General features: G+C 45.0%; 1 protein-coding gene across 1 annotated transcript; it reads left to right on the forward strand.

The window, feature by feature from the left end:
• The first annotated feature begins 2,734 nt into the window (after positions 1–2,734).
• Positions 2,735–14,686, forward strand: PSMC6 (proteasome 26S subunit, ATPase 6). The gene is made up of 14 exons (XM_018088347.1): positions 2,735–2,909; positions 3,712–3,791; positions 4,023–4,062; positions 4,421–4,473; positions 7,316–7,383; positions 7,788–7,902; positions 8,457–8,544; positions 9,675–9,736; positions 9,822–9,945; positions 10,074–10,135; positions 11,118–11,238; positions 11,320–11,400; positions 13,601–13,672; positions 14,199–14,686. Exons 1-14 carry the CDS (start codon positions 2,783–2,785, stop codon positions 14,315–14,317), a joined length of 1,212 nt encoding a protein of 403 aa, XP_017943836.1. The 5' UTR covers positions 2,735–2,782; the 3' UTR covers positions 14,318–14,686.
• Positions 14,687–16,187: the final 1,501 nt, after the last annotated feature.

Genomic DNA, 16,187 nt, shown 5'->3' on the forward strand with positions numbered 1-16,187 from the left:
CTTCCCGGCTCCGCGGAGGAGGCGGGGATGGGGCGCTGGCCCTTCCTCACCCCGCGCCCTCACAGCCCCGAGGGCCTGAGAGCTCGCAGTCGGGCAAAAAGACAGAGTTTTAACTCAGTAACCACTAGCTACGAGGGGGAGCTGATGCCGGTGTGAAGTGGCCATAAATAGCCTTAAAGAATCACAGAATCGGAGAATCGATTGTGTTGTTGGGAATTGCTGACCCACGAGGATCAGCCAGTGCGACCCCTGGCCCTGCACGGGATGCCCCAACAATCCCACCCTGCCCCTGAGAGCGTTGTCCGAACGCTCCTTGGGCTCTGTCAATAAAAATAGCCTTAAAGAAGAAAATGCTTAACACACTAAGGACCCGGTGGATGAAAAGCAAGGCTAATATTGAAAACCGAAGCAAACTTTTAATGAGTATTCACATAGATCAAATACCTGACGGCAACAGCAAACTAAATATCCTGGTCCACTTGTATCCTTCACAGTGACTGGAGAGAGAAAATTAGACCAAAAAAAAAAACCAAATTGACTTGATTTACCTTTTGAATTGTGTTTCTGAACTATCCAGCACATTTTTCTGCCAAGAATCTGATCACCCATACTCTTTAACCAATTTTGAACTACAAAATCTTATTATTTTGTGGCTGCTTCATCCCTCAAAGTCTTCAGGGCCAGGTTGTGTTGCAAAGTGTGGAATAGGTAAAAATTTTCTAAAGAAAGGATGTTCTTTAATGTTTGATCTCTGTATAATTTCAAGCATACTCAGTAAGAAGGGAGATTTAATCCATGAAACAGAGAGCGGCCAACAAGCTTTAACTGATGTCCAGGTGTTAGAAAACCAAATTATTCGTGGGTGGAACCTTGTTAAAGTCAGGGCTGGACATGCTTCAATGGTCTCAACCTAGGGGGAGGTTAGCAAAGCCTGGGAAGAAGGATGTACCACTGATAGGGGGCACAGAGAATGCAGAATTTATGGGCCACATGGGACATGTGGCAGAACTCCCAAGACAAGGAAGAAACTAATAAAGCAAACTCAGCAATTGTGCTGAATCAGCTCCAACTGGGTAGAAGGTAATTCTGGCAGCCCCGAGGGTCTGAGAGTTCAAAATCAGAGAACTGAACTCTGTCAAAAGACAGAGCTTCAGCTCAGTAAAATGAATAAAACACATGCATGGTTTTGGGAATGTTATGGATTCTTTTCACTAGGAAGTTACACCACTACCAGCTACAGAGGGACAGAGGAAGTTTCTGCCAGTATAAAATAGCAATTTACACATCAAAGAAGAAAATACTTAACCCCACTATGGACTCAGTGGATGAAAAGCAGGGCCAATATTCAAGACCAAAGCAAACTTTTAACGAATATTCACACAGAGCAGCTACCTGACAGCCACAGCCAACAACATATCTTGGTCCATTTGCAGCTTTCACAATGACTGGAGAGAGAAAATTAGAGAAAAAAATTACATTTACTTGATGCACTGCTCTGAGCTGTGTTTCTGAACTGCCCACTGTGGTTTTTTTGCTAATAATCTTATCACCAATACTTTAATTCTTTACTCCTCCAAATCTTTAATGATATTTAAATTACAGAAGCTTGTTGTTTTTTGGCTGCCCCATTCCTGGAAATGTTCAAGGCCAGGTTGGACACAGCTTGGAGCAACTTGGTCTAGTGGAAAGTGTCCCAGCCTGTGGCATGGAATGAGATGGGGTTTAAGGTCCCCTCCAACACAAACCACTCCGGGATTCTATGACACCAAACCTTCCAGGTTTCACCCAAACTACATCCACCCAAAGCAGAGCCTAAGGAAAAGGAGTCTGATCCCTCCCAGGCAGCAACAGCAGCCAAAAGCCTTTCACACACCACCAGCCTTCCCTTGCACATGTTTTGGGATGATCTCCTGGGATGAAGCAAGATATGGGGGAGCGGCTGCTCTCTGCTGTTGGTCCTCTGCAGAACCATGGGGACACACCATGGGAAGGGGAGGAAATCCCAACATTTTTCTTGGCTTCCCACAGCCAGAGGGCAGGTTTAGATGGGATATTGGGAAGAAATCCTTGGCTCTGAGGGCGATGAGGCCCTGGCAGAGGTTGCTCAGAGAAGCTGTGGCTGCCCCATCCCTGGAAGTGTCCAAGGCCAGGTTGTACGAGGCTTGGAGCAACCTGGGATAGTGGGAGGTGGGATGGAACGAGATGAGCTTTAAGGTCCCTTCCAACCCAAATCATTCCATGCTTCTATGAAACCTCTTGAAAAACGAAGTCAGAAGCTTAGAATAAAGCGGTGGATGCTCCAAACACTGGTGGACAAGAGAAGAAACAGATGGACAGACTGGGAAATCTTTGACAGCCCCCCATCCCCAAAAAAAAAAAAAAAAAAAAAAAAAAATGCAGCCATCGATTCAATACGTTCCAAAAAAGCGGGTGTCCCGTGGCGAGGGGAGGAAGGGTGGGACTGGATGGCTTTAATGTCCCTCCGGACCCAAACCATTCCGGGATTCCATGAGGCCTCCCCTCAGCCTCCTGCCCCCCAACAGGCTGTGCCCGCTCCTTAACCCACACGCTCGGAGCGCTGACACCGCCGCTGCCTCATCGCGGTTCTCTAGCGCCGTTTGCAGCACACACACACACACACACACACATCCACACACACAAACATATATATACAGAGAGCGCGGCCCGTCGCGACCTGTCGCGACAGGGCGTTTCCCCTCCGCGGCGGGAGGGGGCGCTGCGCGGCGCCGGGCGGTGAGGGCGGCGCGGCCCCCCCGCGGCCATGGCCCTTCCCGGCATCCCCTATGAGCGGCGCCTGCTCATCATGGCGGACCCCAGAGACAAGGCGCTCCAGGACTATCGCAAGAAGCTGCTGGAGCACAAGGAGATCGACGGCCGCCTCAAGGAGTGTGAGCGCGGGCAGCCGGCCGGGGGTTGGCGGGGGAAAAAGCGGGGGGTGGAGGGGATGCGTTCTACGAAGCAGCCCCCCTGGCGCCTGAGGGAGAGCGGCCGGCCGCGGCGCTTGCCCGCGCTTCGGTCTTTATGGGCCTGGCCGGGCCCGGGAGGCGCCGGGAGGGGGAGCGGGGTGGGCGCCGCCAGCGCCGCGGAGGGCTCGCTTCTCCTCTTGGGAGGGCACCGAAGGGTCGCAGGGTCGCGGAATCGTTTAGGTTGGAAAAGAGCTCCGAGGTAGTCGAGCCCAGCCTGTGACCGGTCGCCACCTTGTCAGCCAGACCGGAGTGTCACGTCCAGTGTTGCCTTAAACACCTCCAGGGATGGGGACTCCCACACCTCCCTGGGCAGCCTGTTCTCGATGACTGACCACCCCTTCCGTGAAGAAATTTTCCCTAATATCCGACTTAAATCTCCCCTGGCACAGATTAAGGCCCTTTCCTCTCATCCTGTCCCTTGTTTCCTGGGAGCAGAGCCCGATCCCCACCCCCAGCTCCTTCTTCCTCCTGTCAGGGGGTTGCAGAGCCAGAAGGCTCCCCCTGAGCCTCCTTTTCTTCAGACTGAGTTCCCCCAGCACCCTCAGCTGCTCCTGCTGCTCCAGACCCTTCCCCAGCCATGTTCCCTTCCCTGCACACTTTCCAGGGTCACTTACTGGGTTTGCTGATCTCCCACAATCTCACTTTGCTGCTGGAAAAGAATCTGGTCCCGGGTTCTTGTTGGATTGGAAGTTTCTAAAATCTCATGTTTGTTTCCTTTTTTCAGTAAGGGAACAGCTGAAAGAGCTCACCAAGCAATATGAGAAATCAGAAAATGACCTCAAGGCCTTGCAGAGCGTGGGGCAGGTACGTGACACAAACAAGGGTTCGGCATCCTGCAGTGTTTGTTGACAGTGAACTTGTCTGGAAATAACATTTAAATCCGTTTTTGGCATTGAAAAAGAGAAAGTTGGTACGGCCCAGCTAACAGAAACAGGGTCTTTGACATCAGGAACTGAGCACACGGGTTAGAGGGGTTTTCTCTAAGTTCTGCAATGTTAATTTGTCTCTAGGCTAATACTGTATTTGTTCTTTCAGATTGTTGGTGAGGTTCTTAAACAGCTGACAGAGGAGAAATGTAAGTACACTAGAATGTTATGTTCTCTGAGACCATGAACATCATGGAGTGGTTTGGATTGGAAGGTACCTTAAAGACCACCTTGTTCCAACCCCTGCCGTGGGCAGGGACACCTTCCACTATTCCAGGTTGCTCCAAGCCCCATCCAACCTGGCCTGGAACACTTCTAGGGATGAGGCAGCCACAAAGTAACAAGCTTTTGTAATTTAAATCTGGTTGAAGATTTGGAGGAGTAAAGAATTAAAAGTATTGGTGATCAGATTATTAGCTAAAAAACCATATAGGATACTTCAGAAACACAACTCAGAGCAGTGCATCAAGTAAATTTGGGGTTTTTTTCTTTATTTTCTCTCTGCAGTCATTGTGAAGGCTACAAATGGACCAAGATATGTGGTTGGCTGTCGCCGTCAGGTAGGTGCACTGTGTGAATACTCATTAAAAGTTTGCTTTGGTCTTGAATATTGGCCCTGCTTTTCATCCACTGGGTCCTTTGTGGGGTGAAGTATTTTCTTCTTTAAGGGTTTTTTTATTCTTTAAGGCTATTTATGGCTATTTTATACTGGTGTCTGCTTCCCCTGTCCCTCTGTAACTTCCTAGTGAAGAGAAAACAATCCACAACATTACCAGAACCTTGCACGTGTTTTTCTTTTTATTGAGTTAAAACTGTCTTTCTGCCTGATTTTGAACTCTCTGAAAATTAATGATCATTATGAAAATTAATGTTGTGACCATTACTGTCACAGTGCTGAGCTTTAGATTTAGTATTAAATATTAACTGTGTATCATAGAATCATGGAGTGGTTGGAGTTGAAAGGCACCTTAAAACTCATCCAGTTCCACCCCCTGCCATGGGCAAGGACGCCTTCCACTAGCCCAGGTTGCTCCAAGCCCCATCCAGCCTGGCCTGGAACACTTCCAGGGATCCAGGGGCAACCACAGCTTCTCTGGGTAACCTGTACCAGGGCCTGCCCACCCTCACAGTCAGAAACTTCTTCCCAATATCCAGTCTCAACCTACTCTCTGTCAGTTTAAAGCCATTATCTTTATCCATATCTTAATGTATATTTTTTCCTAATGCTTTTACATTCCAGTGGATAATTATGGGAGGCAAAGCCCCTGTTCTAAACACTTGGAGGGATTTTTATTTGTCCTTAGTGATCTTAAAAAAAAACCACCTTTGGCTCTCCTGGTTCACAGGACAGCAGCTGTGTAACCTACATCAGATTGTGTAGAAATCAGCCACTTTATTACAGAGCTTTCCTTGCAGCACAGTCCATCTGCCACAGTCAGCAACTTTTTGTTCCTCTCATCTCTGACTTTGAGAAATGAGAGCAAAGAACAACACATGTGAAATGTGGGACTGTCAGGTACCTCTGAACAGGGAGTAACAGCCCCAGGGGAAGGATCATTCTGATCATTCAGCTTTTTATTTAGCAATTTTAATGCACAAATAAGTGTAAGAACTTTTTCCAGCTGTGACCTCTCAGTGCATCTTGAACTGATTCCTTCATGGTGCAAGAATTAGCTGCAGTTGAGTTTTTAAGACATCATGTTCTCCTCTGTCATGGAAGTTGTGAAAAATAAGAATTCCTTCAGTAAAAGGAGCACAGGGGGGGTATTGATTTTAGAGGTGACTTTTCTTTCTCATTCTGAAGAGAAACTGATGTTCATTACAGAATTTTGGGACACAAATGTAGTTAATTCTATTTAGGGGCACTTAAGGTAATCTTGGAGTTCTGTGTTGAAACAGATAAATCCTAAGGAATAGGTTGTCCTTGGATGAACCAGGCATTGCAACACGTACTTTCAAATCTATTCTTTGGTAAAAACACTCTTTTATCTTAAAAGATCCTTGATTTGATACCAAAGGCTAAAAAAAACCTATCCATGGTTGTTTTTAAAATGTCAAAATATCAAGACAAATCCTTTCTCCCAGACTGGGATGAGTTTCTGATCAAAGCCCTTGTGGCTGAGCTGTGCTGCTCAGGAGGGGAGACTGATGCTGTTTGAATTGAAACAAAATTACTTCCCTGTCTCAAGTGCACTTCCTAAGGAATTTGAGGTCAAGTGGTTTCTCTTTGTTTTCTTCTCACTGCAGAATAAATCCTGTTGGGCAAAGTTGACTCTGATAAAATTCCGAGCTGTTACAGGTTTCTTAAGATGAGGCAGCTGGGAAGAGGTCTCAGGAGTGACCCCAGTAAAGGAGGAGGGATGGCTTGATCCTAAACACTGCCAGAGAGTCAAGAACCCACATGGGCAAGGGACCTTATAAATCCCCCAGTGAGGGCAATGGGAAGCTTCCAGCAGTCCTGGAAAAGGGCTGTTGAAATCCTTGTTGTGCAGATGCCACGTCACAGAATCCAAGAATATTTTGGGTTGGAAGAGACCTTAAAGCTCCTCTCATTCCAAGCCCCTGCCATGGGCAGGGACACCTTCCACCACACCAGATTGCTCCAAGCCCCATCCAGCCTGGCCTTGGACAATTCCAGGGATCCAGGGGCAGCCACAGCTTCTCTGGGCAACCTGTGCCAGGGCCTCACCACCCTCACAGCCCAGAATTCCTTCCCAATATCCCTTCTAACCTTGCCCTCTGTCAATGGGAATCCATCCCCCTTGTCCTGTCACTCCATGCTCTTTTCCAAAGTCTCTCTCCAGCTCTCCTAAGACACAGACCTGCCCAAGTGGGTTCAATCCATGAAGGGAGCAGTTCCAGCATGGACTGTGTCCTTGTCCTTAAAGCTCAGAATAAACTGGTTTCTTAAAAACAAGGTGAAGAACACAAGTTGGTTTTTTTTTTTAATCCCAGCAGAATTTAGCAGGGTGTGCTGGAATGTGTTTAAAAATCACATAAAATGGAGCAATCAGACAAAAACTGCTGAGGCAGATGAGGAGGCATCTGAGGTGAAAGAGTAATAACTGAACAGCTGACTTCAAAGTGGAATATAACATGTAAAAATGTGCCAACAGCTGGTTCTGTCCTGGTGGAGCAGAGAGGAGGATTAGATCCCACTAATCCAGTCAGATTGACAGCAATAAAAATAAAAATTAATGATGGTCTAGAAAATAGTGTTTATTGTCAGAGTGGTGGAGGTAAGTTAATGACTGCTTGGTGTGTGGCTCAGTTGCCTTGTTTTCTTCCTGTGTGGGGTTGAGCAAAGAGTGCAAGCTCCAGTAAACATCCTAAAAACAGGGATTGTTTTGGAATGTGGTTGTAACAGAATTCCTTTTTTTTTTGTTGTTTTTTTGGGACTAGCTTGACAAAAGTAAGCTGAAGCCAGGGACAAGAGTTGCTCTGGATATGACCACTCTGACTATTATGAGGTATGTCTCTGCTCTTCTGCTCATCATATAAAGGAGAAAAAATAATTATCTGAGTATATCCACAAAGGTTTGAATAATCACTTCTGTAATATTGTGTAAAGGTTTTCTGCAAAGCAGTGCTAAAGTAAGTTACTTTGAGAGAAGACTTGTATGTTATATATGATTCAAAAAGAAATTGCTTATTCCTTAAAAAAAACGTTACAACTCATTTTCAGCCTTTTTTTTAAGCTTTGTTTTAAAACTTGAAAAAGTTTGCTTGGTTTGGGGTTTATTCTGGTTTTTCAACATATACTTGTTATCAAGATGGGAGGAGAAGAAATGATTTCCACAGTTGCTGTAAAATTTACAGGAATAACTTTATAAATTAATAACACTGAAAAATAACTCTTAACTCTGTTTTCCAGATATTTGCCCAGGGAAGTGGATCCATTGGTTTATAACATGTCTCATGAAGATCCAGGGGATGTTTCATATTCTGAGATCGGAGGGTTGTCGGAACAGATCAGAGAACTAAGAGAGGTACCCAGTGCCTCAAAACCACTTATCAAATAGTGATTAGTGTTCTGAGTGAAGTTTTTAAGGGGAAAAAACCTCTTTTTGATGTTTGTCCTACCCTACCATCAGGCTGTTAAAGGATCCTCTCAGATCAGTGCTTTCCACGTTTCATTAACTGGAATGAAGTGCTTGGATTGAGATTAAAATGAAGAAAATCCTTTAAAGGAGAGGGTTTAAAGGATCCAAGACCCTTCAGGCTGAGGGAATGCCATGAAGTCAAGTGGGAGGGCATTGGTAGGATTGACAACCAGGAAAGCAAAGTGGAATTTTGCACAAACACTACCAGAATTGCTCTGGGGAGTGGAATTATGGATTGAGCAGAGAGGATCAAGAGGAACCATCCACTGCAGAGCTGGAGTGTGAGCAGGAAGGGCAGGATTGTGGATCAACCTGACATTTTCTTACTGAACCGTTCCTCAAACAAAACATGCTGCCAATAAATAAATGCAGGGATATGAAAAACAGGCTGGCAAACGTACCATTAGCTGTTTTAAACCTCATTCTCTGTCCCTTCACAGGTAATAGAGCTGCCACTTACAAACCCAGAGTTATTCCAGCGTGTGGGAATTATCCCTCCCAAAGGCTGTTTGCTGTACGGGCCCCCTGGTGAGTCCCAGCAAAGGGGAACCAGCTCTTGGTAGTTGCTTTCAAACTGTGCCAAGACCCTCCTTTGTTTTGCCTTTGTTCCGTTTCCTTTTTATTTTTTCTTTTTATTTTTTCTTTCCTTTTTATTTTTGCTTTCCTTTTATTTTTTCTTTTTATTTTTTCTTTCCTTTTTAGTTTTGCTTTCCTTTTATTTTTTCTTTTTATTTTTTCTTTCCTTTTTAGTTTTGCTTTCTTTTTTAGTTTTTTCTTTCCTTTTTATTTTTCCTTTCCTTTTTATTCTTTCCTTTCCTTTTTATTCTTTCCTTTCCTTTTTATTCTTTCCTTTCCTTTTTATTCTTTCCTTTCCTTTTTATTCTTTCCTTTCCTTTTTATTCTTTCCTTTCCTTTTTATTCTTTCCTTTCCTTTTTATTCTTTCCTTTCCTTTTTATTCTTTCCTTTCCTTTTTATTCTTTCCTTTCCTTTTTATTCTTTCCTTTCCTTTTTATTCTTTCCTTTCCTTTTTATTCTTTCCTTTCCTTTTTACTCTTTCCTTTTACTCTTCCCTTTTTACTCTTCCCTTTTTACTCTTCCCTTTTTACTCTTCCCTTTTTACTCTTCCCTTTTTACTCTTCCCTTTTTACTCTTCCCTTTTTACTCTTCCCTTTTTTTACTCTTCCCTTTTTACTCTTCCCTTTTTACTCTTCCCTTTTTACTCTTCCCTTTTTACTCTTCCCTTTTTACTCTTCCCTTTTTACTCTTCCCTTTCTTTTTTATTTTTTCCTTCTTCTTCCATTTTCCTCTTCCCATTTCTTTTCCTTCTCTCTCTTTTCCCCCTTTTCTTTCCCTTTTCCCCCTTTTCCTCCTGTCTCCCCCTTTTTTTCCTTTTCCTTCCCTTCTTCCTCTTTTCCTCCTTTTCCTTCCCTTTTCCTCCCATTTTTCCCTTTTTCATTCCCTTTTTCCCCTTTTTCATTCCCTTTTTCCTCCCTTCTTCCCTTTTCCCCCTCCTTTTCCCTCCTTTTCCTTTTCTATTTTCTTTTCCCCCTTTTCCACCTTGTCTTCCCTTTCCCTTTTTTGTTTTCCCTCCTTCCCAAGTCCCTGGTGGGCAGTGCTGGGTCAGGAATGAACCAGCTCCCACCTCTTGTCTGTGCAGGTACAGGGAAGACCCTCCTGGCCAGGGCTGTTGCCAGCCAGCTGGACTGCAACTTCCTCAAGGTACTGGAATGGCCTCTTGCACTCACACACCAGAGCTGTTTGCACTCCAGTCTCCTCATCCATGTGTTCCTTTGTCCTTCCCAAGGTGGTGTCCAGTTCCATAGTGGACAAGTACATTGGGGAGAGCGCTCGGCTCATCCGAGAGATGTTCAATTATGCCAGAGATCACCAGCCCTGCATCATTTTCATGGATGAGATCGATGCTATTGGTAAGGCTGATGGCCTGGGGGGTGGGACAGAGCCTCCTTTTGGGGATGAAATCAGCTGGAAAGCCAATTCCCCCCCATCTGAAAGGCAGAAATCAAGTCCTAGAACTCATGAGTTTGGTGTGCTGCAGGTGGTCGCCGTTTTTCCGAAGGCACCTCAGCTGATAGAGAAATTCAGAGGACTCTGATGGAGGTGAGTGTCTAATTCCTGACTGTAATATAGGTGTGAATTGTTACCTGGGATCTGCCCTGGCAGAACCTTTTCTGAGTTAATAACCTGGAGCTAGAGTTGAACTAGATGCTGCTTTTAGAGCAGCTGCATATCCTGATAGCTCATCCATTAATTCAACATGGGGAATTAATTGAATCTTTAAAACTGATAAAATTATTTGGGATATTTTCCTCTTCTTTTACTTACTGCTTCTTCCTGCATCTCTGAAGGTTTGGAAGGCCCCTTTTTCTGTCTCCTTTAGACCCAAAGACACTCACCTTATATAACATTTTTGGACTGTTACGGTTGGATTTTCGAAACCAGGAGGAGCAGTTGTGTTTCTTCGTTTCTGTATTAGTTGCTCTGGTAAACTGGGTTGTGTGAAGAGAATTTTAAAGCCACTGGTGACAATTCCAAAGCTAATGGGAACCTTCACCGGCCTGTGTTTGCAAACAGTTTGCCTGTTCCAAAAGAGTGTGTCTGCCTTCCATAGAGAATTAAATCACTCTGATCAAAGAGCAAGTACTTTAAATCTTCACAATGAAACGTCTTCCTCTGTGTGTATTAGTATTCCAGAGGCCGTTTTCCCAGTCCAATTGGAATGTCCTGCACTTGGTGCACTACAATCCAAATGTGTCAGGCAGCCACTGGCTCCTTTAGTCCTTGCAGTGTTTTCTTTGCCTCATTGTTTTAGTCAAGTCTTTCACGTTTGAGCTGAGCTTTGCTCAATGTCCTTTTCTCTGGGCAGAGCATTCTCAGTGTCTCTCTTCAGCCCTCCATTGCTCATGGAATATTCAGGGAGCTCGAGGCCTTTCATTAGGGAACTTGTAGGATTTTTTTTCCTGACTTTGTCTTTGGCGCTTTTCATCTTGGTGAAAACACTTAGACAGGGGAAAAAAAAAAAAAGCCAGACTAGGAAGGTTTTGGGTTGCTTAAAAATAAACAACTTTCTGTTCCCTCACAGTTATTGAATCAGATGGATGGATTTGATACTCTGCACAGAGTCAAGATGATCATGGCTACGAACAGACCTGACACGCTGGATCCTGCACTGCTGCGGCCTGGAAGGCTGGATAGAAAAATCCGTGAGTTATTACTCCCCAGAGGATAATAGTCCATGGGAATTGTGGGGTTTCTGCTTTAATTAAAGCTGTAATTCTTTCTAGATATTGATCTACCAAACGAACAAGCCAGATTAGATATTTTGAAGATTCACGCAGGTCCTATCACTAAACACGGTGAAATAGGTGAGTAGGAAGTCACCTGGATATCATTCCTGCTGCTGTTTGTAGGGATGGGAAGAGGGTGAGTTGTTACAATCACTCCTGCCCTTAGACAACTTTCCCTCTTGGAATTCTGCTTCTTTTATTTTTTTTAATGCATCCTGATTGAACTGTTGCAAAGTCTTTGCAAAGGAACACTGAATATCAACCCTTGGAGCACAGCTGTAAACTGGAAAATCCACATGATTTTCATCAGGTTTCCTGATTCCATTCAGGTTTTCTGTGATTCTCATCCAGTTTCTAAAGGAAACACTTTCTTTACTTGCACTGTTTTCTTGGTGCAGGTAAAGAGCATTTTCATTGGCCCCTTAGGAAAGAAATGTTGTTAATGAGAGAACAATAAAGAATCTTTAAAAGTCAGGGATAAACTTTGGAGTTTGGGGATGGCCTAATGAAAATTGTTGTCTGGTTAGTGGTGTTCATTGCTCTCTCCAGAGTGTAAAGGGGAGAAAAATGAGGTTAAAAAGGGGAAGGTTTATTTGAGGACTGTTTTAGCCTAAGCTGACCAGAGTCCTGCTTTCACAGTGGCTTTTTCCTGGAGAAAACTGAGTGTGATTTGCCTTTAAATGGGAGCTGGGTGCCTTTGAGTGCAGCAGTGCCCCATGCCACCCACCCCCCTGTGTGCTGACAGCAGCAATTCCTGCAGCCAGGCCAGGCCAGTGGAACTGATCCCAGTCACCATCTGGCTGCATCAACAGCTGCAGCTCTGCCCAGGGATCGCTCGGGATCGCTCGGGATAGCTTGGGATATCCAAGGGGGAGGACCAGAGGGGTGAGCTCTGTCCTTCTTAGCAGCAGGGGTGGCTTAAATATGCATGTGACTGTAGAGTGAGGTAGAGAAGAAGCTCCAAAGCAAATCATGAAGCTGAAGTGAAATACTTGGAGAGAGACTTTAAACAAGTACCTGGAGTGACAGGATGAGGGGAATGGATTCCAACTGCCTGAGGGCAGGGTTAGATGGGATAGTGGGAAGGAATTGTTGGCTGTGAGGGTGGGGAGGCCCTGGCACAGGGTGCCCAGAGAAGCTGTGGCTGTCCCTGGATCCCTGGAAGTGCCCAAGCCAGGTTGGATGGGACTTGTAGCAACCTGGTCTAGTGGAAGGTGTCCCTGCCCATGGCAGGGGTTAGAACGAGATGAGCTTTAAAGTCCCTTCCAACCCAAACCATTCCATGATTTTATGATTCTACTTCACCCTTGTTCTTGCATCTTTGGGCACTGGAGTAGAGCAGGGTAGGATTATTCCTTTGTGCCACTTGCAAGGTGAGGTGTCTGAACGTGGTGTGGAAAGACTGATGCCCAGTTTTGATACCCCAAAAGTAAGGCCAGAACTGAGCAGCAAGGTGGGGTGGGAATTGCATTAAAATCCATTAAAATGACCTGTTCGTGTTCCAGCATGAGAATCTCCTGCTGAAGACCCTAAACTTACAAACCTTGCACTGTTCAACATTGCTTAGTCCCCTCACTTTTTTTTAACTTTCCAATTATGAACAGACTTGTTTATAGGACATAGTGCTACATGGAATTAAAATACAGTTGGAGAATTTCTTCAGAAGTTTTTGAATTCCTGAGATAAAAACATTCAGTTCAGTTGTTCTGAATTTCATGCAGGAGGGAAACTTTGAAAGGTTTTGCAGAAAATTGATAATTTTAATAAGCAGCCCAGCAAAAAGCAGGACTTGCTGGAGGCTCAACAGACACAGTGGTTTAGAAATTGGTTCCTGATGAACTACCACCACAGCCACTTTTTTAGTAAATATATGTGCATAAAATATCAAGACATTAAATGCCTTCAGTAGATGCAGTGTTGGAAGTGGAAAGGGACTGAGTTGTGATCACTTGGAGATAAGACATATGGGGTTTTGCATCATTTAAATGATAAGAACATTGCCTTGATGGAGCTTTCTTGCACTTCATGATGATTCTTGTAACCACAAGTTGGTTACTTTGGGATTTAATTATATAATAGGAGCTTTTGGCTACAGTACTTTGTGTTTTAATGGAAGGGGTGATACAGCTGATGCCTCCAGTTAATTTATCACTCCAGTGCTCTGTGTTTGCACTGAGATCCAAGTGTGTGTTTGTTACCTGGATATATATATATGTCATTGGTATCCATAAGGGGAAGTGTGATTTATTTCTAATTGGCATTGGTGTTTTCTGGGCAGATTATGAAGCAATTGTGAAGCTCTCAGATGGCTTCAACGGAGCAGACTTGAGAAATGTCTGTACTGAAGCAGGTAATTCCCAAACTCTTCATTTCTCTGTGCTAAATCTTGGCTAATGCTGAATCTTGGAGCTGTTTCTCTGTGGATTAAAACCAGGAGCTCAAAAACCTTCTGCTGGAACGTTTCACTCGGGCTGGTCTCTAACCACGTGTTGGATAAATATCATGGTGTGTGTCACACTGTCTCAGTAGATACATTCCAGAAACAGTGATTGCACCCATTCCTCTCCTTTTTGCAGAGGATCCAAGTCTCTTGGTACCAAGGTTACTGGAAAGTTGATGCTGTTTTAAGCTTTTTCTACATTAAAACTTGTGCACAGGGTTTGCCTGCATGGACAGGCTGAGTCCCCCCAGTGAATACTCACAGTTTAAACAAGGTTTCTTCTTAGTAATCCCCTAATTCAGAAAGGTGACCCCACTGAAATTCTCTCCTCTTCACAACACCCAAGACAGTGTAATTTGGGTTAATTTTCCCTTGGGTTTGAGTGAATCTTTATGTTCTGTAGCTGATCCTGGCTGTTAAATTCTCCTCCTCTCAGGTATGTTTGCGATCCGTGCCGATCATGACTTCGTAGTTCAGGAAGACTTCATGAAAGCTGTCAGGAAAGTGGCTGATTCCAAGAAACTGGAGTCCAAGCTTGACTACAAACCTGTGTAAATTAACCATAGAATTTGTGATTGATTGCACACGTCCTCCTGGGTTAATGTATAAAGAGAGAGAAATAATGTACCTCTTGATTATCATTGTAAGGTGTTTGTGTAGCATGTAGCTAGTAATTTTGGGAATGCTAGTTGCAAGTTGGCTACAGGAGTGTGTTTTCTGTACAATTCTGACATACATTATTCATTACAGCCCAGGCTCAGTAAAATGTGTGGAGATGTGTTCTCTTAGCAATTATGGTGGGAATTTATAAACGTGCCTGAAGGGATTCGCAGACATAAGAAAGTCAGTTCATTTCTTGACTTTTTGTATATCAGTAAATCTCCTTTCCCCAAACAGTTTATGAATAAAACCTGTTTAAATCTGCTTGTGCTGGTGGGTGTTTTCTGTAGCTCTCGTAGAGAGGTGAATTATGTGTGTTTGGAATTTAAAGAGCAGCTTTTCTCTTGTGTTGGGATTGGAGTCCTGTGCCTTCCATACCAAACAGAGGCAGCCTTTCCATTAGAGAGAGGAGGGACAAGTGGGGTTGAGATTCACAGAGTCACTGAAGTTGGAAAAACCCTCTGAGACCACTGAGTCCAACCACTCCCCCAGCACTGCCAAGGCCACCACTGACCCGTGTCCCCAAGTGCCACATCCACAGGGCTTTGAAGTCCCTCCAGGGATGGGGACTCCACCACTGCCCTGGGCAGCTGTGCCAGGGCTGGATATCCAATCTAAACATAATCCCCTGGCACAGCTTGAGGCCCTTTCCTCTCCTCCTGTCCCTTGTTCCCTGGGAGCAGAGCCCGACCCCCCCCAGCTCCCCCCTCCTGTCAGGGAGTTGTGGAGAGCGAGAAGGTCCCCCCTGAGCCTCTTTTTCTCCAGGCTGAGCCCCCCCAGCTCCCTCAGCCGCTCCTGGTGCTCCAGACCCTTCCCCAGCTCTGTTTTCTTCCCTGGAAATGCTCCAACCCCTCAATGTCTTGTCTGAGGGGCCCAGAACTGCCCCCAGGCTTGGAGGAGGTGCCTCAGCAGTGCCAGCACAGGGGGTGGGCACTGCCCTGCTCCTATGGCCACGCTATTCCTGGTACAACCCAGGTGCCACTGGCCTTCTTGGCCAGCTGGGCACGCTCGTGTGCTGCTGAATTCTGGGAAGAGGATTTACCTGAGCTAGTGTTTAATTACTGCAAGAAGTAAACAGGGTGCTGAGGTTTTTAAGGACATCTGTCACTGTGCCATATTTTTGTTTTCCAAGGCCTGAGGGGTGCACACAGATCAACTGCACTGCACAGCTCACCTGAGTGTTGGACTGCAGCAGCAGTGCACTAAACTGAACTTCTGGCTACTTCTCATTATCCTAATTGGATTACTCTGGGCATGCTCAGCTGACAGACAAGTACATTAGATTAACTCTGGACTTCCCAGGAAACACACTTCTTAACAGCATCTCTGGCATTTTTAGTAGCTGTACTTTTATTTCCTTTCCCATCACTGAGACTAAACAGGTAGTGTGAGGTGTAGAACAGTTACAACAGGACAGGCAACAGTATTTCCCTGTTTATTTGGCTAATGGTTGTTACAAACCTTTATTTCTGGGCAGCAACTTCCTATTGTTGGCCGTGTCAGGAGCGTAAAGATGCAAATCTCAGTTTTAGTTTTGCCATAACACCCTTTTGAGTGCAGCTCGTACAGCCAGAGTGCTTGGAACAATGAGAAAATGAAATAAAAGTCCATTTCTGAGCACTGCAGTGATGGAAACAGCAAGGTGAGCCTCTGGCATTACCTTGGAGGAGGAAAAACTCTTTCCTGGAGCTCTGGGAGTGGTTGTAGCTCATTTTTGAAGTTCGGGCCACAATATAAGGTTACAAACACACATCCCTGATCCTGC

This window comes from Manacus vitellinus, unplaced genomic scaffold (assembly GCF_001715985.3).
Source record: "Manacus vitellinus isolate BGI_N305 unplaced genomic scaffold, ASM171598v3 scaffold_103_pilon, whole genome shotgun sequence".
In the NCBI taxonomy this organism is placed as follows: Eukaryota; Metazoa; Chordata; class Aves; order Passeriformes; family Pipridae; genus Manacus; species Manacus vitellinus.

Bases quoted from the DNA above. Each gene is read 5' to 3' on its own strand.
- PSMC6 (XM_018088347.1), top strand. From the start codon at position 2,783: ATGGCCCTTCCCGGCATCCCCTATGAGCGGCGCCTGCTCATCATGGCG. The intron at 4,474-7,315 runs GTAGGTGCACTG...TTTTGGGACTAG, and splicing joins TGGTTGGCTGTCGCCGTCAG to CTTGACAAAAGTAAGCTGAA. The intron at 7,384-7,787 runs GTATGTCTCTGC...TCTGTTTTCCAG, and splicing joins ACCACTCTGACTATTATGAG to ATATTTGCCCAGGGAAGTGG.